Source organism: Barbatula barbatula, assembly GCF_947034865.1.
Source record: "Barbatula barbatula genome assembly, chromosome: 20".
Taxonomy (NCBI): Eukaryota; Metazoa; Chordata; class Actinopteri; order Cypriniformes; family Nemacheilidae; genus Barbatula; species Barbatula barbatula.
In genome coordinates, this window is record NC_136783.1 from 14,358,289 (window position 1) to 14,382,482 (window position 24,194).

General features: G+C 38.0%; 2 protein-coding genes across 7 annotated transcripts; both read left to right on the forward strand.

Annotated features, from left to right (window-relative positions):
* The first annotated feature begins 25 nt into the window (after nucleotides 1-25).
* Nucleotides 26-5,460, forward strand: mbd1b (methyl-CpG binding domain protein 1b). Of its 3 annotated transcripts, none has more exons than XM_079483411.1 (15): nucleotides 26-129; nucleotides 615-977; nucleotides 1,064-1,204; nucleotides 1,295-1,421; nucleotides 1,548-1,723; nucleotides 1,948-2,030; nucleotides 2,188-2,219; nucleotides 2,318-2,479; nucleotides 2,594-2,647; nucleotides 2,750-2,779; nucleotides 2,861-2,938; nucleotides 3,136-3,300; nucleotides 3,492-3,713; nucleotides 4,006-4,170; nucleotides 4,298-5,460. In XM_079483411.1, exons 2-15 carry the CDS (start codon nucleotides 634-636, stop codon nucleotides 4,766-4,768), a joined length of 2,250 nt encoding a protein of 749 aa, XP_079339537.1. In that variant the 5' UTR covers nucleotides 26-129; nucleotides 615-633; the 3' UTR covers nucleotides 4,769-5,460. The 3 variants fall into 3 exon arrangements, with proteins under 3 accessions (XP_079339537.1, XP_079339539.1, XP_079339538.1); XM_079483413.1 differs by having other exon boundaries at nucleotides 2,876-2,938; XM_079483412.1 differs by having other exon boundaries at nucleotides 119-385.
* A 1,171-nt stretch (nucleotides 5,461-6,631) lies between these two features.
* Nucleotides 6,632-21,714, forward strand: ccdc120b (coiled-coil domain containing 120b). Of its 4 annotated transcripts, none has more exons than XM_079482735.1 (11): nucleotides 6,632-6,845; nucleotides 14,324-14,445; nucleotides 14,528-14,630; nucleotides 14,718-14,848; nucleotides 15,094-15,201; nucleotides 15,302-15,422; nucleotides 16,267-16,323; nucleotides 16,425-16,581; nucleotides 16,996-17,097; nucleotides 17,590-18,618; nucleotides 18,724-21,714. In XM_079482735.1, exons 3-11 carry the CDS (start codon nucleotides 14,582-14,584, stop codon nucleotides 18,821-18,823), a joined length of 1,854 nt encoding a protein of 617 aa, XP_079338861.1. In that variant the 5' UTR covers nucleotides 6,632-6,845; nucleotides 14,324-14,445; nucleotides 14,528-14,581; the 3' UTR covers nucleotides 18,824-21,714. The 4 variants fall into 4 exon arrangements, with proteins under 4 accessions (XP_079338861.1, XP_079338859.1, XP_079338862.1 ...); XM_079482733.1 differs by lacking the exon at nucleotides 6,632-6,845 and adding an exon at nucleotides 10,626-10,881; XM_079482734.1 differs by lacking the exon at nucleotides 6,632-6,845 and adding an exon at nucleotides 10,719-10,881 and having other exon boundaries at nucleotides 14,525-14,630.
* The last annotated feature ends 2,480 nt before the right edge of the window (nucleotides 21,715-24,194 follow it).

Here is a 24,194-nt window from a genome sequence, read left to right on the forward strand (position 1 = left end):
AAAAAAGTAAAGCGACTTTAATTCTGAAAGGAGATCGCTGTCACGTGCTTCCGGTTTACAAATAACTTCCGGTCCCTCTGCTGTGTCAGTTTAAAATAACGAATGTGAGGCTGGCGTAACGTTTCGCAGGTACGTTTTTAAATTCTAAGCTTCTTTTTATGTAGCTTAGCGTGGCAGGAGCGTTACAGATAAGTAACAAACCATCTATACCACTGTGGCATTGATAGTCACATTTAATGCCCGCGTGCTATCACTTTAGCCACAGCGCTAAATATTGACACCAATGAGTGAGGCTGTGTTTCAAAACCTAGTGAGCTTACTACCTAGACAGCATTTGACGTATCTATAGACGTGGTGTCAAACACGATGAGCTGGTCCAAATAAGGTACCAACATGCTTTAACTCTTGCTACAGGTGACTGAGCTGAGTGCTTTCAATATAGCAGAGAGTCTATTCATACAACTCATAGTAGAGCTGTAAGCCATCCAGACGAACAGACGTTTGACATCAACCTCAGCAAACCAGATGTTTAACAACATGTCCTTTCAATAACAATGCTTTCTGATACATGGACTCTTAATTGTTGCTGTATAACGCACACTTCCTTATTGCAGCTCAAAAACAACAAGGGGCATGGAAACAGAAGAAGTTATAGCTGAGATATCTGCAGAGGTACCTGCACAACCACCAGTTGAAAACAAAGAGCCCACAACAATCACAGACCCTAACGGTGATGTCACAGACAATAAAAAAGACAAGGCTGCAAATGAGGTGAAAGGAGAGTCTTCGGAAGTCATAGATAAACCTGCTTGTGACTGGTTGGAGCCACTTGAAGAAGACTGTGAAGACGTTGATGCCCAGAGCTTTGACCAGGATGGAACAGGAGATGCAGAACTGGAAAGCCTTGCGGGAAGTGAATGGAGTGGGAGTGTGACTAGTCGAAGGAACGTGGGGGAAAGAGGGGGCAGAGGTGGTGGGTAAGTAAATAATCTGGAAAACTCATTTTATATTTAATGACAAGTCGTAACTTCATAATGAAATTTGGCGTTTGTATGTTTTCAAGAGCAAAACCTAGACGGAGGAGAAACTTTGAGCCGAACGAAAACTGGGAGGATTGGCCTATATTAGGTCAAGGATGGAAACGCAGACAGGTTTTCCGTCGATCGGGCACAAGCGAAGGGCGCAGTGACACATACTATATGAGGTAAATCGATCGTTTTTAATTTGCAATACATTAGCCATTTTAAAACTTTGATTATTTATCTTGTTCATTGATGATCATCTGTCTCTTCAGTCCAACCGGTCAAAAAGTAAGAAGTAAGGTTGAGCTTTTGAAATACGTAGACGAATCCTTGGACCTCAGCAACTTCGATTTCAAATCGGGAAAGCTTGTCGATGGTGTGCCTCGAAGAAGAAGAAGGGTGAGAAGCAAATGTTTATCAGCATATAAATTGGTCGAAAGATGGCTCAGTGAACTGACTTGCCTTGAAAGAGACTTTGTCCGTAGTCTAGGACCCTCCATAATTCTCAACTATGGTGCCTTCCAGAAATTTGTTCCATTTTTGAACCAAAAGGATGCAGATGCGACACCACCAAAAAGCAGTCCCCATACATATCCTGTGACAGACGTCAGTCCTACTGAGCCGACTGAAAATCCAGTTACCCCTCCTTCAGGGGAGGGTCTTGTCAATGGCAATGGGGAAACTTCACAATCTTCGTTTCGGTATGCATCCTGTATATGCATAATATTCCACTCTTGTCAGATTTTTTACTTTTAGCAATGGAAAAAAAAGACTCTTTATTCTGAAGATGAGAACATCTTGCTAAGCAAAACAATTACATAGAATTGTTTTGTCATGTAAAAATAAATAGACCTCTACGCTTTAAGTTAAATGCAATAGTTTTAACAGTTTGTTTTCCTTCTGTGTTTATTTTGTATGTATTTAGCGTCTGCGAGAGATGCAATAAAACCTTTTCAGTTGAAGAGGGACAGTCTATATGCCAGAACTGCAGGGGAGAATTGAACGCATGTGAGTCAAAATGTTTTTATTCTCTTGGCAATGTTTTGAGCATTGCTTTAGGTGATAAAGCATCTCTTATTTTTACTTGTTTGTGATATCAAATTGTCATTGCATTTTAACCTTATAATTATTTTCTAAAATGACTAATGTTTGTTATTTGTTTTAGCAATAGATAAACGTCGGAAACCCAACAAAAAGGTTAGTTTCCCATTTGTGTGTTGTCATTTGATGTAATGACTTCATTGTCAAAGAAACTTAAACTTAATTTTTCTTGATATTACTTTGTGTCACTTTAGTGGATTCCATGTGGCCAATGTCGAGCTTGCCAGATTACAGTGGACTGTGGAAAATGTGTTAGTTGCAGAAATATTCATCTTCAGCTAAATGTCCATTCCCGAAAAGTTAAATGTCGCAAACGGAAATGTTTACATCCGATTCGCAGGGACAAAGGCGCAAAGGTACAATTCTAGTTTATTTAAAGTCAACTTTTACTTTTCTAGTGGACAGGTGATGTTTTCTCTTAATAAAGTAATTTAATTTAATAACACCAAATTATTCATGTTTATGAATAGGCATCACAGAAGCTCTTTCTAAACACTGATTCCCTGGACACACCTTATTTTAAAGTGAGAACTACTCTTAAAACAGTACTGCAATATTTTTTATATTTCCTTTCCTGTGCCCTGAAGATATATTTAGTCATTTCTTTACCCTTCTCTTATTTTCAGCCACCAGGCTCCGATTTTGAGGAATCACAGGTAACAGAAACAAATAATCTGTTGGACTGATCCAAAGGATTTTTTAATCAACTACATCATAGTATTTTTTTCTGTAACTAGAGCTCCTTTCTGCAGTACAGCGATTCAGAAGATCTGTCTCTGTTCCTTGGTAATGATGGTGACAGTTACATGGATGAGGTAGAGTTTAACCCAGATGATCTTGATTATTGCTCTGCAGTACTTTGTGTCTTGATCACCAATATGAACAAGAAATGTCTGTCATTTTTTTAAATTAAAGAAGTGTTTGTGTAATGATGTGATCAGAGCATTTTCATTGGAATCCTTTCTGCTTTTCTGAATATAATTCTCTTCGTTTGTTATTTCATTATTTGCAGTTCGGCTCAGCAAAGATACGTCGACGGTCATGTGGATGTTGCAGAGGTTGCATTCGAAGAACAGACTGTGGAACCTGTGATTTTTGCATGGACAAACCAAAGTTTGGAGGCAGAAATAAAAAAAGACAGAAATGCCGTCTAAGGCAGTGCCAAAGGGAGGCTATGGTGGGCTTGTATTTATATTAGATTTCTCACCTTTTTTCTGTAAATCTTTATTATGAACCAACTGTTATTTGTTTCTCATTTGGCTTTAGGAATTTTGTGTCCTGGCTTTTACACTTTCTCTGTACAGATCTTACACTTTAGTCGACACGACATTAAACGAAATACACGTCTCAATGCTTGTTTTTAAACAGAAGCACTTGCTGCCCATGGATGAGAGTCAGATGGAGATGTATATACCTCAGGACTGGGTAAACAGAGGCAGACCAAGGGCACGTGGTAGACCCCAAAGCAGAAAACAGTGGGATTTAGAGCTCTCTGATAATGAGGCAGAGCAGTATGAGAGGGCAAATGCTTCAGGTGCTGCACTTATGGGGAATAGGAAAGCATTCCTTTTTCCCAGTTACAATGGAAAGGTAAAGTAATGGAGTCCTTAGTAGTATCACGCACAGTATTACTGTAGTGTGCTTTCACCAACAGCTTTCTCTGGTTTTGACTTACAGTTTGACTTACAGTTATTCTGACATTTCACCACACATATCTGATGCATGGGGTATTTCTGCTCGTGTATTTGGAGGGCAGCTTAAAATAATGCAGAAATAAAAACATTGTTGTCCATTGAGAATATATGCTTTTAAAATATAGCTTCCTGTGTTTAGTACATCTGATTATGACGCTTTATTATTTTTATTTTCACTTCATTTTTAGAGACCAGGTATGCAGTACAAAGAGCTTTCTGCAGCAAAATATGAGAATTCAACATTTCCACCAAGCTATGTGGGGGAGAGTTTTAGGCCGGAGAAAAGATCACAAATCTCTGCAACTCTGGGACCATATCAAGAACAGCAGCATGAGAGCGAGTCTTCCCCATCGGTAAGGACACATGTATTTGTCAAAATCAAATTTATTGTGTATGGTACTGGTGATCTTTTCAGTACAAACATTTTTACTCTCTATCTAAATGTGCTTCATGACGAGGTTCATTATGCTGATCTTGCAGATCACTCAGATTTTCAGTATGGCCGACAGCGCTACCAAAGGCATTGACGCTGACCACGAGCTGATGCCGCTTCTAAAGTCTCTTCGTAGCATGGTACTTCCTGTCCTCTGGTTCTGCATTGTGGCAGAAGGTCCAAGGTTACAGTTAATGCAGTGCTCCAAGCGTTCAGCTATGGCGGACACCATTGTTAATATTGAACCCAGCTTTCAATATCACATCAGTGTCCAGGGACAGCCCCTCCTGCCCACCCACAAACTCTATGACATCCACCCAACTCGTCTTACTATAACAACAGAGATTGTTGCTCTGCTTACAGACTTGGAAAGGCACTCAGTCTGCCTGGGTTTTGAGAACAAAAATTGCAGACCTGGACCACAGCCTGTTCTTCCCGAGCGGGCTGCGACATGTGACTTTCTTATTTTGCCAGAGTTGGAACGTTGTGCAAAATGCTCTATAAAACATCATGTATAACATGAGGAAATTGGTCTTTAAATAATGCTTTTCACATTTCTTCAGTTGTTAAACATTTCAGTCCACCTATACTTTAACATTTAAATGTCGATGCTACAGATTGCATTGACTGCAAAGTCACTTTGTTAGTTTAATCCACAAGAATGACAGTACAATGTGATCCACGTTACCTCTATATTTTTCAATCTCTTTCCCTTTATTTAATGTTAATTAGTCACCACCGCTCTTTTTTGGGGGTCCAAAAGTAGGTGACAAATATATTTCATTCACATTTATGTAAGAGGAATTTTGAAATATAAAATAAGAACTTGAAAGCAATGAATGGACAAGTTTTATGGTTTAACATTACATTTTTACACAAGTTGTATCTACACATGTTCATACTGAAAATGCTTATGTGCTTCTCAGGGGGGATTTTTCAGAATGCATAAATATCATGGAAGATCCATATTTGATAAAAAGGTTTCATATTTGCTATATCACATGGTGTGAGGCTGCTCTGTTTTGAATAGACAATTTTGTATATAGCCTACCGCAAAAACGATGGCAGATGATTTAGATCAACTAAAGTATTTTTTTTATAATGTTGTTGTTTTCTTCGTTACAAAACACTTTGAATGATCTTTGTATGTGCTTTCATATGATGAATCTGGATTCTGTTTATTTAATAAATCATAATTGGTTGACAGAGATGTTTAAAGGTGATGTTTTCGTTTTGTATTAAGACATCGCTGAACAACCGAATTTAAAATAAATGAACAGATAAGAAGTAATCTGCAGCCGCTGTAATTTGGCATTTATGCATAACAATTCGCAATTTATCATAAAGTTGCCGCAGCATGCGCACATGCGTTTTTTCTTCTGCGGTGTCATGCGTATCGCACATACACCAGTGGGGGAGCCATAACCCAGTGAATGGCACCTTGCATCCAGTTCTTGAAAAGTTAAACCCATTTAAATGCGACTTTTTCTTCACTTATATGTTTTTAATGTGTGCTTTTGAAATGTACCATTTCAAAAAGAAAAGAAAAACATAATTTCTGTATTTTTATGGATTAACTCTGACATCTAATTGCAATAGCCTATACGACTTAAAGCAAGAAGAAAACCTTACATTTCTCGGGTCATGCCCAGGTTTGTGCGGTCATTATTACGCACAATATCTGTCATGAAATATAAAAACGGGCGAGGCTGAAAGAGTTAACCAGACAAGTGGATGCGTGTTGATCTTCCAGTCTTTTCCCAGTGCTGTGACAGCGCTTTGCTCTGCATCATGTGTGGGGTGAATTAACACCGAAATGTGAAAGAAGATATTATAATATTGCCATTCAGTCGCGATGCGGGGATACCATGCATGTGTTTCTCAAGGGGAGGTGATCCGCAAGATGTGACTGAGGAGAGCCACGGATGAATTTTAAGAGGCATCGCAGGTCCGTGTGCATGGTCTTTTTCTCCACATTCCTTCTAAAACATAACGTTTACTCAAGCAAATAACATGTTTGTGCGTGTATAGTGAATGAAAAAGAAATGTCACTCGATTTAAATGCAGCCGGAGACTGCAGGGAACCGCGCAAGATGCTCTAACATTGAGGGACGCATGAAAGGAAATACGCCTCGTGTCCTGTTGTATTTTTCCGACGTTTGGTTGTGTTTATTTAATGTGTGGCGAACCTGTCACGCAAATGTGCATTTTAAACACCGTATCTTATTCACGTTTCATTCTGTCAGCGCGCAGTCGTGCTGCTGATGAAAGCGTCGCGTGCGGCTTTCAATTGGATTTTTCCATGGCATGTTGCTATGCGATAGATTAATGATGCTAAACAGTCACACCTGTTATCTGTAGGTTTGGATGTGATTTGGATTGATTTACAGCAAACGTGTCATCTGTGAATGCGTGTTTCTTCGGTTAAGCCACCGTAATAAGGCTCTGTATCGTCTTACTCAGACCTCATGTTCACGCGAGGGTCTGTTATTTTTGAGAAGTTATCATATTATTCAGAGACCATTTACAATGTCGAATATATACATATATTTGCTATGTATATCATCACAACGGAACAGTCACACAACGTGCGCAGTAAGTTGTAGTTGTGACGTTTTAGGACTTAATTTATATTCCACATGTGTCAGTCCTGTAACCAATATCTTGTGTGTAAATTGTGTTATTTTCTTTCACATTCCATCAATGATTCAAAATGTTTGCCTAAACGATTTACTTCTATTTTCGTGGAACCATAAAAATGATCTGAGAATGGTCACATGATTTGGCATCATGATCTACTCAGATTTTGGAATCTCTTAGGAATCATATGACAACGTTTTAATAGTCAGCAATAGTATTTAATGTATCAGATGCTAACTGCAATAAGTCAAGTTTGATCAGATCTGCACCAACAGCTGTGCCTCTAAAGACTGAAATGTTTCACTACAAGCTTCCATTTGCAGTTAATATTATAATTATATAAATTAGACAAGAAGGAACATATAAATAACAAGTAAAGAATAACAACGCAACATGCATTTTGTGAGATTCCAAGTTGCAGTGAAATAGAAAAAAGTTTTTAGGTGAAATAGGTATTTCTTAAACAACCATCATACTGTCCAGGTACCTGTTTGAAGTACCTCGCAATCGTCATCGGCCTAAGCAAAAACTGTATAATCCCATTGTAATGCTAACTTAATTCAATAAACCAATTAGTCAATTCATTTCAATGAGATATTCACATTTTGCCTCCCATGGCACAGAATGAATTGCGCTTCTATAATTGATGCTTTTGACTTGAGCTCTCAGTATATAGTCACTGCAAACGGAGTACGGCGTGTGTGGTTTGAAGTGTCTAGACTCTGAGTCACTCCACATTGCAAAGCACAGATTTCTTGCTTCAGCTAGCTCTGTCAAGAGTGTGTTTCAATGAAGTCCTTCTGTTCCGAACTCCTCCCATCCGGGGTGCTAAAGCAATAAAAAGTTCAAATTGAGTCAATTGTTACTTGATGTTGTAGCCATACACAAGCTGGAACAAAAAGTCCATGCTAGGGTGACATGTTTTAATTTCCCCTCTGTCCTGGAAACAGCATTATTTTATGTTCTTAGCGGTTAGCTATATATGGGTTGATGCTATAGCGATTGCAGCTACAGACTTGAATACCGGGTTGAGTCATCACCACAAATTACACTACAGGGTGTGAGTGTTAATGTCCAAACAAATGGCTTTTTGTTATGTGTCCACCTCGCTGTCTGACCCCAGGACAGGGTTTAAGGCTCCAAAACAGTGTCTCCACCCTGGCTAAGCTGTGAAATGTTCATGTTTTCACAGAGATTTACCACAGTGTGGCCAAGCTGTTGTCAGCTTTGTTGCTGACTGTCTGTTTTGTCTTTGTTTATCTAGAAGTAAAAAAACATGGAGGAAGGAATTCTGTCTTTCGGAGGAGAGCAGGAGGTCTGTAGTTATAGCAGAAATAACATGATTTTAATATGGTGTTGTTTGGTTGACTTAAAAAAAGTATGTTTGACCTGCTTTAAACGTGGATAAAAAAGACAAACCAAAAGTAGTCCATGTAGACTTCAAAGCACACAGTAAAGCTGCACTTTGATTTGAGCTAATACTTGATCAGACATTCCAGAAAACTAGGGTTTGTTCTTTCCAGAGTGCACTCAACCCGTCTGTTAGACAATGTGTAAAGACTTGAGTTAAGAATGAGGATAAACAAGGAATCTGGGTAAAACGTGAACTTTATAGGATTACGTTTTTGTCTGTACGAACATATGATCTCTACTGCTCAGGCTGTTAAAGACATATAGAATTGTATAGTTCACCCAAAAATAAAAATTATTTAGTTATTTATTCACTCTCATGTCTTTGAAAATATGTATATGACTGATTCATCTGTGGAACACGAAAGAAGATATTTTTAGAATTGTCTCAGTGGTCCATACAATGGAAGTCAACAGGGGTTTATGTTATTAATATTTGGTCACCAACATTTTTCAAAATATATTTTGTGTTCTGCTGATAAATGAAAGTCATACAGGTTTGAAATGTCATGAGGGTGAGTAAAAGTCGAAAGAAGGTTCATTTTTGGATGAATCGCTCTTGTTTACTAATGTTAGGTGCATATAACCACAAATATATTGCATTTATTTGTAGTTGTAAGCATGACCAAAAAAAACAAAATGTCTAATGAACAAAAACATACAACGAATGGAAATGTCTAGTAGACCTGTCCAATTCTGCAGATCATTTCACAAGTACAAGAAATGTTACAGGCTCATTTTTTTGCAGCCATGATTTTAGTGTGTCATCATGTGACCAACGTGGATAATATACAGTACTTGCAAGTTGACTGTGGAAGGTGAACGATTGAAATATTATAAAACTTTAGCATAAAACGCTTAATAGGGCAGGTGTTTGATTCTATAACTGCTAAAACATCTGAACATAGAACTTGTTTGACCCCTGTAATGTGATCTGCATAGATCAAAGTAGGTTGGCAGGAAAGCAGCTGGTTGTTCTTAAGAATCAGCTGTAAGGAAGGAGGGTCATCTCTGGTCACACATGCTCCGAGCTTCAGAGGAAGGCTCTGTTTTACAATATATTGGATGCATGCATTGTCAGTGGTCTATTTAATTGTGTCATTTTAATCAGTTATTTATCTTTCGTTTGTTTATAAAGTGAATTATTGCCCTATGACACCATGATGCTGAAACAAATTTTGTCAACGACCCAGAAACACTCTATATTGCATCTGTGTTGTATTTTGAACTCAAAAGTGATGCAATCTTCAGAGAGAGAGAAAACGGAGAGTAATCTCCAAGCAGTAATCCTGTGATTTTGTGTGGAAGAGCCTTATTGGTGTGCTACAACAGGGCAGTGCAAATGAGAGACAGGTCACGACAAGTCTTTGGAATTGCCTTTGTCTGTTTTGAGAAACCACTTCTCCCCCAATGGCTAACCCAGGACCCTCCAATTTCTGCAAAAAGGTCTCATGGTCACAAATAATGCTAGATGCCCCCTGTTATCATCATTCATCATGTTGTAATCTCTGGAAGAAGTGCACATTAAAGTCCATGTATGAATATATTTTAGTATCCTAGAGAAATTTGGAGTGTTAGCAATTTAAGAAGAAATGAGGGAAAATGGTGAATAATTAATGAAAATGTAATTTTTTTATGCGTGAAAAAGTAAGTCATTAGGCGTTTATACATATTGTTTTGTTTTGTTTAATAAAAAATATGATCAACCTGATATTTCAAGAACTTCTGGAAAAATTTAGCAGGAGCCCAGAACCTAAATTTAAATGGTCTGCATTTTGCACTTTTGCACAGAATCCAGAAAAAAGTGCTTGATAGTTTTCAACTTCAATAATTATAGCAGATACTTATTTTATATCCTATGTTGGTAAAATTGTTCTTTCCCAGCACAAAATGAAGTTGAAAGGAATGCTGTTAAGAGGTCAGTAACCTACAAAGTGTACTATGTTGCTCTTTTTGGCCATATGGATTTTGAGTCAAATTCAAATTTGTTGTGAAGACTTTCTATGTTTGTTAAGCAATGCACTCAAATATACTTTTAACGGAGATTTTCCAAGTTTCTGCAAAACGAAAGTATCTTTTGCAATTCATTGTGAAGTGCAAAAAGAGTAATTATTCCTGTCTATTGATGTTTAGCCAGAAACCATATGGTTGTTACGGACGCCTCAGACTCACCTGTCCGCTTGTCGGATAAAACCATTAAGATAACTTGCAGCATTAAGTTGTCGCGCAGCTGTCGCCAAATTTAGTTAATAAATGTGACTTCACATTAAGCAGAAATGTTTGGAAAGCCGTCAGCATTTAAAGTTGGTTTTAAATTCGGACTGTGCGGTGTTTTATTAATTTTTCTTGGGTGGCTCATCCCCCGCAAGCGCTTGTAGATGGTCTCGTCCTTATTGGCTTTAGGGTTTGGAGAAATACTTGTTTGAGAGAGCGTGAGCGTGTTCTACAGGCAAAACAATTGCGGTCCTGTAACGTGAAGGCTTGCATCTTGATACATCTTAATGAAATGTGACATGCAATGAAACGAAAATCGCGTTTATGGTCTATTCTGTGGATATTCTGACGCGAATATTGTGTTCAGGTAAGCCCATGAAACAGATGACCGCACTTTCGCTGCGAAACTTTTCTAGCGTTGTTATAAATCTGACGCGGGTAGATTATACCGATCGCTTTCTTGACTAAGAAGTTGTAAGTGTTTGTTCAGCTGGTGGTGATAATCTTTGATTTAAGAACTGACTAAGTTTCTCTCTTCTTTCTTAATATAAAATGACGTTGTACGCGTTTTTCCATACGGTTTGTGATGGTTGTCCTGTTAGTGTGTTTATATACACAGACAGCACAGTTGTAAAACTTTTTATCTCAAATGCCGCAGTTGTTAGTATAAAACTATAAATTCATACTTACTGTTGTATGATGGTAAATTGACAGTTTTAATGTTTAATGCATAGCCTATATCATTTCGACTGGCAACTTCAAGAGTGGATTTTTGTTTTAAATTGAATTTGCTCATTGAAACCGGGTTCAATGAGTTTAGGGCTGCAACAACGAATCGATAAAATCGATAAAAATCGATTATTAAAAATGTTGGCAACGAATTTCATTATCGATTCGTTGTATCGCGCGACTATAACGCGCGCCGCATGTTTGAGTGGCGTGAGCGTGGCGTTTCTGTTGCGTGTCAGCTCTGTGGCGGCTGCGTCGTGTTTTCTGTATCTTTGCACACCAGCACCGTGCCTGATGCGGCGCTGGCGCGCTGCTGCTGCTATAGGTGACATAGAGGGAGGCCGCCGACAGACAAGGGTCTTGTATTCACGACAAGTTTAAACTTTTTTCACATAACCTACACCTTCCAAAATCCGAAAAATGAGTAAGTAGGCTGTCTGTTTATTTAAATAACATTTCCAAATGTTTTGTAGCTTTATTACCTGATGTTGGACCGTCACTCAGATGACACACTAGACTACGTTGTTATTGTAGTGTGTCATATTTTTTTCCATTTTTAATCACATTGTTAAGAGCATAAAAAACAAAAATAATTCAGTCACCAATACATTTTGGGGTTTAATACGAACCACAATTCGTATTAAGATGATTCTCAGATATGTTATTAAAGATGTAACGTAATCAATTGATGCACGAGTTTACTTTATGCAATATGTGTTTAAGATGGACATAAATTAATATTCCCATTCAATGCAATGTATCTTTTCATTGGATATAGCCTAAGCATTTTCTTGGAGGAAGATTTTATGGAAAAAAGTAGTTAATTGGAGTATTCATTTGCAACATTTTAGTAATAATATCTCATACTTAATAGGAATATTAATGTATAATTTATTTCAATATTCACTTGTTGTTTCTCCAAAAATGCATTATAAACATGATTTAAGTCCTGATGTTTTCTACAGTGGACATGTAAACCCCGTAACGTGTAGATGTTGGTTTAATGAAATTCAATTTGAAAATACGTTCAAATAAATGATGATTAGCTTTCAAACATCAAAATGGCATTCATTAATATGTATTCGTGTACAAAATTACATATAAACATCTTTTCCTATTCTATTTTGCCTGGAAACGCTTCCAACACGCTTGCGTGTCTCGTGAAAAATAGGCGTCGATTCAATTCCTAGCATGCACGCGTTTTCCGTGCGGCTCGTCTCACGCAGGCAGTGTGCAAGCTCTAACCTGTTAACATGGGAGCCGATTTAAAAACGGTCACGCCAGGCTTCTGAGACGCTCACGCCACGCATCTAGTGTGTCACAGGACTAAAAAAAGTTGATCGCGCCGCGCAGCATAGCGGAGAAAAAATAAATTAAAAAAGCAGAGTGGAGGTAGAGGAAAGACCATCAGAGAGACCCGAAAAAATTCCAGAAAAAAACAGCAAACCATGAGAGGCTTCTTGATGGGAAATGCATCATGTAAACCACAGCCAGCTGTAATAATAATATAATAAGTAATAATAAAGCTTTTGAAATATGTTTTGCAATGTCAGTTCTATTTTTCAATAAAGGGTTGAAAATGAATGCTTTTAAAAACTTGTATCCGATTCATCGATTAATCGAACAAATAATCGACAGATTAATCGATTATTAAAATAATCGTTAGTTGCAGCTCTAAATGAGTTATTTGCTTATTGGACAAAAGAAACCCAATATCACAACAATTTGTATCAATATTACCATGGTCTGCGTATACCCGAATATACATAAACTTACTGTAGGCTAAGTAAAGTTGATCAACATAAACAACAGCAGCACCGGTCAACACATTGAAAAAGTTACAAGTAAATAAAATTGGTTATTGAATAATTGTTTCTTTAGTGAAATGAATAAACCCTGTGATAAGCCTATATTCTGGTTTTATTAATTACATAATTATTTGTTTTTTATTGTTTAATCCAGTATTTTTGTCTCTTTTGTCTGTAATCCAAATTGAAGAGATAAGCAAGCCGTTTTTGCTTCAGGATATGTGTGTAGAATGTATAATATCTATACTTAAAGGGATAGTTCAGTGGTTTTGTGTCTATACAATGGAAGTCAATGGGCTCCAATGTCGTCCAATAGCGTTCTTAATAATATCCTCCACTGTGCTCTGCTGAAAAATGAAAATGACACAGGTTTGGATGATACAAGAGCGAGTAAATGATTTGGAAAAACAATTTAAGCTGAACAATCGTAAAAATCTTTCTCTCTGTGTTTCTCTCTCTTTCTCTCTTTCTCTCTCACTCTCGTTTTGTCCTCAGATGTCCTCTCTTTCTATTTTTCCTTTCCCTCACTCTTTATCTCTTTCACATGTTTTGTCCCAGGACGTTTCTCTCACTCTCCCTCCCTCTCTCTCTTTATCTGTTTCACATGTTTTGTCCCGGGATGTTGGGTGCTTTGTCATCAAATTCCCATAAACCTCTTGTTTATATCGCTCTCGGTCAGGTTTTGATCTCTAAGCATTTTTCCGCCTCTCAGCTCCCATCATGCTCTCTGCCAGGTCACTGCTTGTAAGCTGAGGTGTGTGATATCTGTTAGCATATGTGTACCAGATGTGCTCATAGTCTTTTCCAAAATCTCTTTGTACTTCTACGCAATTATATGAATTATGAGAGCTTTTATAAATGGTTTGAGTTAGACTGCACTGAGTATTTGCTGCACTGAATATTGTTCTTGTAATTCGTTGTTGTCAGTTCACACTGCACATGGTAGCAATACGCCTGATTTTGTTGTGGGGTACATTCCCAGCCAACCATCCTGCCACATGACCCATGCCACATGCCACTTCCTCACAAACAAAAACACATTCTTTTGGGTTTGACGTATTCTTCTAGATTTCAATGAGGGGTGAATACTAAATGTTTTGTGATGTTTGGCCCTTGTACTTCCACAAATAATACTAAAGTACTTTCAGGGTTTCACACTGTGATGTTTGAAAAAGTAAATGCACCGAATACGAAAATGGGTAATTTGTTTTATTAAGTATTTGGAAAAGCATTTATTTAATTCAGTATAACAAAGTGTCCTCTTTCCAATAGGTGCTCAGCAGTAAACTAAGTAGTTACACAGTGGCTCCCCCATCTGGCCGCTGGGACACCATAGCATCGTGGATATCAATCTGAGCCACAACACAGAATGACATGTCTCATGTGACTACAAGGTGATGCGACTTTCTCAGAAAAAGTTCTGTTAAATTGAAGCTCAAGTGATAACATCCCTTTTTGTTTCTTCTTGGTTAGCAGAAGCTGAGGGTTAAGTGGGAGGCTGAATTCACAAGACCTCCTGAGTTACATTCTATGGAGGTCAAAGGTCGCCTGATCACTGCCATGGGCTTAGGGGCTCCAGGTAAACCTAAGTAATTCCTTGTTGATAGTGTTCCTGGACATTGCTTGTTTACAATACTTGACTTTCTAATACACATCATGTTGACAGATGTCCAGGGCTGTCAGGACAGCAAGCTGCAGGCAGAGCGAGTTTCAGAGCTGCAGGAACGAAAACAGAGTCTGCAAAGCGTTTTAAACAGTCGCCTCGGAGAACTTCGACAAATTTGTCTTCAAGAGGCGGTACGAGGGTTTATTATTCTTTACTTTTAAAAAGCTGCTGTGTTTTAACAATGCTAAAAAATCCAGCTGCTAAGGAAAAGTTTCAATGTTATACATTGTTTTGCATGACTCGGTTTAAACTTTGTCTGTTTCAAATATAAGTTGTCTTATTGGATGTGCAGTGTTTGAGGTTTAAACTCCCTGGCTATTTTTATAATCTTAACTTCCATTTAAAAATGGACTAAAATCATAAGATGTCTCCGCAGGAGCTCACAGGAAAGCTGCCGGATGATTTTCCTCTAGAAGCAGGGGAAAGACCCCCCTTTGTTCAGCGCCGGACCGGCATGACCCTTTACGTTACCTCAAAAGGAGAGGTCAGTCTTTTTCCCGAAAGGCATTAAAAGGATTCTCTTTACAGACACCCACAACTTTGTTGGTATAATATAATTATAAGAGCATCTGTTTTCCTCACAGGACGATCCGGGCCAGCGAAGGCAGATGAAAGCTCTGTTCAGTGGCGCTCTGCGCAGGAGCATTGAATCTGATAAAAACATGTTGCACAGTAAGAGGACGGTTCACCGGGGATGCCACACAGGTGACATTACACACGGGCATTAATGCATTTCTTGTAAACTTTGGCGAAAGGGGTTTGCAGGATATGTAAGAAGTTGCACTTACTTTAAAAACACACTTGTTTACCTGTGCATTTACAACCTGAGCACTGTGCTAGTTTTCATCAACTACATTTACATTTAGGCATTTGGCAGACGCTTTTATCCAAAGCGACTTACATAGCATTATCCTGTACATTTTACATAGGTATCTGCAATCCCCTGGGATAGAAACCCACAACCTTGCGTTGTTAACGCAATGCTCTTACCACTGAGCTACAGGAAAGCCCCATCATGTTTTGTTATTATGGCTTAAATCCATAATTTTGGAACCAAACTCTTCATATAGTGTCAGACTTGGATATCTATACAAATATCAATTAATTGTGTGTTGTTGCTCTCTACAATTAATTAAATTACATAACCATGTGTATAATGAGAAGTGGAAATGCGACGCCATCTTTGTCCTGTTATAGCCTCTGTAGTCCTTCCCAATCCGTTGGTTGCAATTCGCAATCCGTTGGTTGGAATTCGCATTATTATTATCAGAAATATGTTTCCATGATTTTAATGTTCTGATAAGCATCATTATGATGATCGCATCTATTTATATCCCTGCATATCACAACAATGTGAGGACATACTTAATTCCTCATTTTTATTTTAGTATCTTAATGTGAGTTTCACATCTGTTGCGATATGGAGATAAGGATAAAAAACTTTCTATGATAAATTATAAATTTATGCAAGCAGCTTCTATAGTTGACAGATACAAATTCCAGAATGTGGCTGTTTTTAATGTGGTGTTCTCATTTGTTACATTTTCAGAAGAAACTGTCAAGTCAGAGAGCAGTTCGATGTCGGACTCAACATCTCACGACAATGGTAAACGATATCAGATGATAAAAGATTCAGAAAACACTGGCTTGTCTATGACAGGCTACGTAACTGAGATATCACATAACCCTGTCAACTGTGGTTTACAGAAGACTCCTCTCCGAGTGTGGCACCTGAGCACCGCTCTATGTCTCATCCCCGGCTGGCTCCAGGCAGCCCTGACAGCAGGATCTGTAGAAAGCTGTCCCCTGTGGAAATCTACTACGAGATGAGAACTCGTCGTAACTCTGCCTCAAGCTCTGTTAGGTAAGCGGGGATGAATAAAGGGTGGGATATGTATAGCTACTAGGGGATATCAAAATCTCACTGTGCACTTATACCTCGGAATAAAGTACGATATTCATTGCGATATTTAAAAAGACAAATGATGACTTGGAAACGTACCTCAAACAGAAAAAAACGGAGTGCGACTGAATAAAACAGAATGAAGAGCTCACGAGACTAGGTTTTGAAAGTTAGACTTATTTTATACTTGACACAATGTTTTAAACACACTGCTCATTTCATACAGCATGAGACGAGATGAAAAAGAAAACACAAATCTATCTAGGAAATTGGCTAGTTGGTTGTTGGGTGACTATTCAACGATCATGGTCGAGAGTTTAATCGTATATTGGTTAAGGTTTGCTATCGTAATTGTATTTCTGAATGTTTACTCAGCCCAAGTCACTCACTCCCAAGAAGTGCATCCAATGTGGAGGGCAGAAGTGTTCCAGCCACGCCTTTATTGTCCCGTACAGCACCAATCAGCGTTCATGTGAGGTATAAAATCTTTTCTAACACTTCTTCTGCTGTTAGAACACCATGTTACTCCGTTTCTGCGTAGACAGCTTCCTCAGATAAGTGAGTGATTTGTAATGTCGTACGTGTGAAGGAACTCTGCCCTCCACTAACGTCTGTGTGACTGGAATCAATATACAGTATACAAAAAAATTAAGAGACTATTTCAAGATTATTTCCAGTTTTTATGAATTTACTATTTATAGGTGATAATTTTTTTATTCTGTGAACTACGCTCTTTCAAATTTCAAATAAAATGTCAAATATTTGCAGACAACAAATACTGTAAAAATAGGTCAAAAAACTGAAATATGCTCTGCAGTATTTGAGGTTTCAAAAAATACAAAGAAAACGACTTCATAAACGACAGCAATGCAACAGTGATATAAACACATTTGGGAAAACCCTTAAAAAAGAAACAAATTATGTGATTAACCTAAATGTGCTAAAATGTACTTTTATTGTGTCTGCTAGGCCGGAGATGCCTGGTGGTATTGCTCTTAAGCAGTGGTGTGGCAGTCCAGATGTTCCTCAGTTTGTACCGTTAGCATCTTTGGAGGGCTCCTCATCTGAACGTCGCAGCTGCCCCTACAGCTCCCGCGCTCGTCGTAGCAACAGCTCCGAAGCTCTGCTCGACCGTTCCAGTCTCCCTGAGCCTGGACCACCCCACAACGGCATGCCACCCCGAGCTGGACCATATAAGAGCTCTGAGTCCCTCACAGATGGCAAGCTCCGTCAGATGTATCAAGGCAGCCCAGAGAGGCAGATGATGGGATTTAAAGAGCAGGGTAGAATGCGCTCCTCTCTAGGCGGCCAAAGCAGTGGCACTGGTTACAATGAAATTTTGATGGACTACATTTGGGGAAAACAACAGAAGAGGCCCGTACAGCCTCAGCAGAACCAGTCAGCGGGTCGAATCTGGCCAGATTTCTCCACCCCTCCATCCGGTACCCCGCCTCACTACAATGGGTTCTCCCACTCACAGTTACACCTGGCTGCCGCTCCACCTTCGTATAGCCCCATGCTGCTGCGGGGCCAAGAGGCTGAGCCACGTCGGGTCAAAGTGACGCGGACAAAATCTTGCGGACCCTTTATCCCTTTACAGCCGCACCAACAGGACACAGTGTTGTTCTCGGCTTACGATCTGTCGCACCCCTCTTCTGGGTCCACCACTTCTTCGATTCCCAACCTGTTGCCCCATCACGCAGACCTAACCACTGCTGCAGCTTTCGGTCGCAGACCCCCGCAATTCTCTCTGCCCACCCCAGAGGACTCCACCCGCAGTCTACACAAGGCACTGGCTCTGGAGGGGCTTCGGGACTGGTATCTGAGAAACGCTTTGGGTTATTCCACTACGGCCAAAGGTCATGATGGACTTGGCATGCGGCACTCGCAGACTCACCACCTGGTGCACCAGCCTCAGTCCATCGCAGCCGACCCACTTTATTCACACCGACAAATACCTCAGTCAGCATCATTTCATGGGCATCCCTTGCATGCTAGGTGCGTTTTCTTTCATTCTGGTTTATCCCACAGAACTAGCAAATTTTAAACTTGAAGTCAAGTGTGTACTGATGATGTCATGTTATGTATGTCTCTCAATGGCAGGTCCATGGAGCTCTCTCTCTACCCAGAGCCTTTCCCCTCTGAAGGAAGCACTCAGAATGAGTCGGGTTCTGAGCCCCCTTCACCTGGAACGCTGGTCTGACAGGCAGCCAAATTATCCCAGCGCCTCTAATGAGCATTGCACCTTCTTCTAGGGATGCACCGGTCTGGTACCGCCCTCTGTATCTACCATTAAAAGGCTCTGATACCAAAATATATGCATCTTATATGATTTGTAGCATTATTGTTAAAGCGCACACAAAAGTCATGTGATACACCAAACAATGCTCAGCAAAAGCTCTATGCATGTGTTGTGATACAGAATGGATGTCTGGAAACAAAAAGGCTGTGAAGGAAACTATTAGATGTCGATAATGTATGTATTGGCATGTCTAAATTATTTTTAGAGGCATTACACATTTATGTTTGTCAAGCATTACACAAGCATATAGAATTGTGTATAGTAGTAAATATAGAGTCAAATTCATTAGCCAATATTTCTGTCTAACACCCTGTCTACACCAGATGCAAGCGACAAGACAAAGCCATTAAAGGGACAGTTCACCCCAAAATGAAAATGCTGTCATCATTTACTCACCCTTAAATTGTTCCAACCTATAAACATTACCTTGTTCTGATAAACTCAAAGAAAGATATTTGGAAGAAAGTCAGTAATCAAACAGATCTCAACCATTTATTGTCAATCTGCTTTGTTACTGACATTCTTCCCACTATCTTTGTATTCTTTAGAACAATTGTTGGGGGTGCTGTCCCTTTAAGAACAAGGAATTGGTCAAGTTGCAATTTGACCACATCCAGTGTGGTAAACATTTCTATTATAATAGGTTATTTTGTCTCTTGTTGCATTGCGCTGCATTGTGTCCGGTGTAGACAGGGTGTCAGTCTAGATGGGCTTGTAAAATTGTTACACAAAAAACAGTTTCTATGTTTGCCAAGCATACATAATTAGCCCTGATATAATTCCTTTTTATTTGTATATACTTTGACAATACATGGTTAAACTGAAGTAAATAATATTTAGATATGCCTTGATGATCAGCTATATTTATTTACAGATACATTTAACCTCAACGAGCGTTTTGTATCAACGGGTAGCAAAATAATTGTCAATACTTGTACTTTCTCTAATGGTATCGGTGCATCCCTATCAAATGAAGAGGCATCTTTAAACAATTGTGCAATCATTGTGTTGGCGGTGATAAACCATAAAGCTGCCTTTGATTGTAAACCGGTCTATAAGGAGGGTGTTTTCTTCAAACTCTGTGTGTGTATTCCTGAAAGTAATTGTAGAGGTACATTTTCAGAACAAAATATAATTTTTTCTCTGCTTCATCCTGAGATATATAAATATATTTTCAGAGAACAAAATAGATTATAAGATGTACGAACGTATTGCTATTTTGTAACTAATATGGTTCAGGTTAATACTCAATTATATATGATCAGATTTTCATGCATTTAAATGTACTATAACAGCAGTGAATGTGTTGCATACCTGTTTGTTTGTTTGTTTGTTTGTTTATATATCTATCTATATATATATATCCATATGTAGCTATGAAGAGTATGATACAATTATTTCATATAGAGGACTTTGAAGTGAGGCCAAGATTTTAGGAGTGTTTGCAATGGCTGAAGTCTCGATGCGCAATCGAGTTTATGCTGGTTGTGTAAAATTAATTATATTATTATAGCTTTTAATACAAATTATGCCATGCCATTATAACCTCAGTTTTCCTGAGACTTGTGCCGTACACATTGTGATCCTGAAATTTGAAATGACTTGCAGTAAAAGAATTATGCATTGCACAATAATGCATCCTTATGAATTCCTGTAAAGCCCAAATGATGCTGTAATGATTTATACTCCGTTCATTCAGAATAGTTTTTTGTTGATTACATCGTTTAGTCTCATCTGAGTCTAGCCTTTAATACATATTCTAGAATATTGTAGAAATGTTATCTTGGCGTCTACTGTGGCATACATATAAGTAGCATAAGCTGGCCTTATGTTTGCTCTGTGTGCGAGGTGAAATACCTCCAGGATTATTTCAGTCTCGACTGTTCAGTATGTGATCATACTGTTCACCAGTTAGTTTAGTAATTATTTTTGTTACAGTTTCTAACTCTAATGAGTTGCTTTTCTTCCGTTTGGTTCGTCTATACAGCCAAGATCCTGTATTTCAGGTTTCAAAGCAACAACATCAACAAACGTCACTACGCATGCATGCTTTTGTGGCCTGAACGTAACTGCCGCTACACATCTGCTAAAAATGTTGTCCCTGCAGATTATTTCTGATAACAAGCAAAAGAAACTGAGAAGAACCTCTACTTGGCTAAACTTGCCTGGCCAATATTTTTTATTTAAACTGCAGTACCAATTTCAACCGCTAGATCCAATAGGGTTTCTTCAAATATGAAAAGTTTACAGGAGTAAATATACAATACAATTTAATTTAATTTAAAGTAAATAACAGTATAATAGTTATATTATTAGCCACTAGCCAGACCAATAAACAAACACAGACTGGAAGTTAACTTTGGGCAAGGTGTGTGTGTCCTATGAAACCGAAATTAGATACAGCGATCTGATGAATTCCCCTTCAGAGTTTCCTGTATGGATGTTTTGTTGTTACCTTAATTACAGCTTCATGAGATTGTAGGCTGTTTTTTTGCCTCTTCAGTCTGTTGTGACGAATATAATTGCAGATGGTATGGCCCGACTTTGATGGTTTAGGTTTCGTTAATACTTAATAAAATGGGTTAAGAACATGGTAATTAGTACTAATTGGTGTGTAGTTTCTACTCTTCAACTTGCAGGTTTGTGAGGTGCCTCCAGCTGGTATCTGAACTCATGACCAAACACCTGTGCATTGCTAGTCTGTTAGTGTATTTTGGTGACATAAATGTCTGTACTGTAATTGTAAATATCGAAATATATATGTAGCAACTTGAATAAAACAATCTATATTGTATATTTATGAAGTGATCAGATTTTTGTATACATATTTATTCCATACATGCTCTGGTTTACAGTAGTGAATTACTTTTGACATCTTTATAATATAAACAGCGTTCTGATTTTGGCTTTAAATTGTAAAATCATTGTTTTGCTGATTTCCACAATGCGCCAAGTGATTTAATTTAATTTAATACTTTAATGTATTATAATAATTATTATTGGGCGATGCCTTTTTTTAACGCAGTTAACACATACAGCTGGTAAAACAATGTATTTGGCGAATAGATTACCCCTGTTACGGTTTATGACCCTGTTCACAACTCACATTATTTACAAAAGACTGAGAAGTACTTGTTTTGTAGAATTTACGGTTTCTTTCCACATAAAAAATTAAACAAGATGGCTAGTAAACTGATGATACTTACATTTCAGGGATTTCTGACCGAGTAAATAAACAAGATCAATATATCAAATATTCTGAAGGGAGCTTCACATATGGAGGTGTTGTGTTGGCACAACAGTATATTGTTTTTGACACAAACAACTGTTCTGAGTGCTTGTTTCATGAGAATCTAAATGCCTCTGTCTTAATTATATAATGTTTTCGGTGTAATTTATAATTCTCATATTTGGTCAGTTAATAATACTATTTTATGTAGTTTTATATTATTTATTTGAATTTAAAGAGCTGTTTCATGTTTATCCTTGAATCACTTAACGAATAAATGTTGATATAGAATGTAAAAAGTAATTTAACTTGCCCAACACTGTATGTTACCCATGGCTGACCTGAACTGTTGGCTTATACAGTATCGGCAAACTGTTCAGATTAAAGTGTATTCAGGAGCATTAATCTTTTTGCCATATGCTTTTTCAGCTATGGTCCACTTTAGATCACCAGTTTAGGGTGTATAATCCCACAGTCCTTACTGCTTTCCATTTTTCCATTTTTTAAAGTCTATTCCTTTTCCCTTACTGAGGAGAGAGGACATAGAAGGTTAGACAGAATAGAGATGGGAAGATAAAGAGCAATAGAGAGCATATGTCATCTGAGAAGAATATGCATTTTTTATCTTGCAGATGAGTTTGGGTTGAAGTCTTGGGTTTAGTAAAAAAAGAATTTCAGATTGATTGATGAATTTAACTGAGAAGATTCCAGTCCAAGTACATTTCTTGTGGTTTACTTTTATTTACTCTCATTTTACTTTCTTGCTGCAATTCTAGTGATTAATAAGTTACATCAGTCTTTTACCTCATTTTGTTTTAATTGGCTTAAAGTGGGAATACATTTTTATGTTTATTCAATTATAATGTATGTTCAATGTTCATACAAATATTTTTCTCTTTCAGAGCAGACTGTGACATAAAACATATGTATTATGTGGTAATTGTGTCTGCCTCACATTTCCAGATGTTTATAGCTTGTATCAACAATTAGAACAAAAGCCCCAAAATGAAGTTAAATCTAGTTTTGTAAATGTGTACAGTCTGTGAACTTGCATCTGCTTCCTCAAGGAGCTTGTCTTGGAACTCTTGCTGGACAAATGCATGGGCCTTTTTAGACAAAGTAAGTTCTGTGTTCCTCCATAAATACAATCATTATTTACATGGCTATATACACTAATGTTTAAAGGTTTCAGGATTCCGTCCGGGTCAGGCAAGTGCCCCTATATATTTGATCGATGGTGTATATCCTTGACCTTGCTTACTGTATAAACATACATTTTCTATGCATTAAAACAACTGATAAAAGTCATGTCCTTTTATTATGCTTTAAACTGCAGTTTCAATGTTTACTTGTCCAGATTCAGGTTGTAGAGGGCGATTCTGAGTATTGGATTGTGCGCATGAGGGAGCACTTTTGTGATTGAAACATTTCATCTTGTTTTCTGGACCACTGGAAAGACCACTACCTCACTGACACAAAACTAATGAAGGCGTGTTTGGTTCAGGGCTGGACACTGTTGTCAGTCCCGTGTCTCTGTATTTCGGACATTGTTTTGAAAACCTAAGTTCCCTGCCAACATTCTGCTTTTCTTCAGAGTTTTTGGGAGTGTTTTAAAGAAGAGTGCAATTCTACTAATGTGAACTGTCCAGGATTCCAAGACAATTTAATATGTGTAGAATAACCTTTTTTTTATTAAAGCAGACTTTAAAATATTTATTTACGTATTATCAAAAGTTCATGTTTACTGTATTGTACGCTTTTCTATTTAAAGACAGCTTCTTCATCCATCAAATGCATAGTTTTACCCCTCACGACCACTAGAGTGCAGAATTACATTCGAAATGTATGCCCAATGTATGCAGTAAAACATGTAGTATACAATACATTGAGGCTAGCTTGTTGTGGTTATTGATATATATATATATATAAACTATTCATATAAATGTAGCCTAACTATATTTTATCAACACACACCACAATAATATATTACAGACACCCCACATGGGCAGGGAATACTTTTCTCCCGAACACTGACTTGCTTTA

What these genes read in the sequence shown, in the direction of transcription:
- mbd1b (XM_079483411.1), top strand. Translation starts at nt 634, where the DNA reads ATGGAAACAGAAGAAGTTATAGCTGAGATATCTGCAGAGGTACCTGCA. An exon ending in GTCGGAAACCCAACAAAAAG is followed by an intron (nt 2,220 to 2,317) that starts GTTAGTTTCCCA and finishes GTGTCACTTTAG; the next exon opens with TGGATTCCATGTGGCCAATG. An exon ending in TGGACACACCTTATTTTAAA is followed by an intron (nt 2,648 to 2,749) that starts GTGAGAACTACT and finishes TCTTATTTTCAG; the next exon opens with CCACCAGGCTCCGATTTTGA.
- ccdc120b (XM_079482735.1), top strand. Translation starts at nt 14,582, where the DNA reads ATGGAGGTCAAAGGTCGCCTGATCACTGCCATGGGCTTAGGGGCTCCA. An exon ending in ACGTTACCTCAAAAGGAGAG is followed by an intron (nt 15,202 to 15,301) that starts GTCAGTCTTTTT and finishes TTTTCCTCACAG; the next exon opens with GACGATCCGGGCCAGCGAAG. An exon ending in CTCAACATCTCACGACAATG is followed by an intron (nt 16,324 to 16,424) that starts GTAAACGATATC and finishes TGTGGTTTACAG; the next exon opens with AAGACTCCTCTCCGAGTGTG.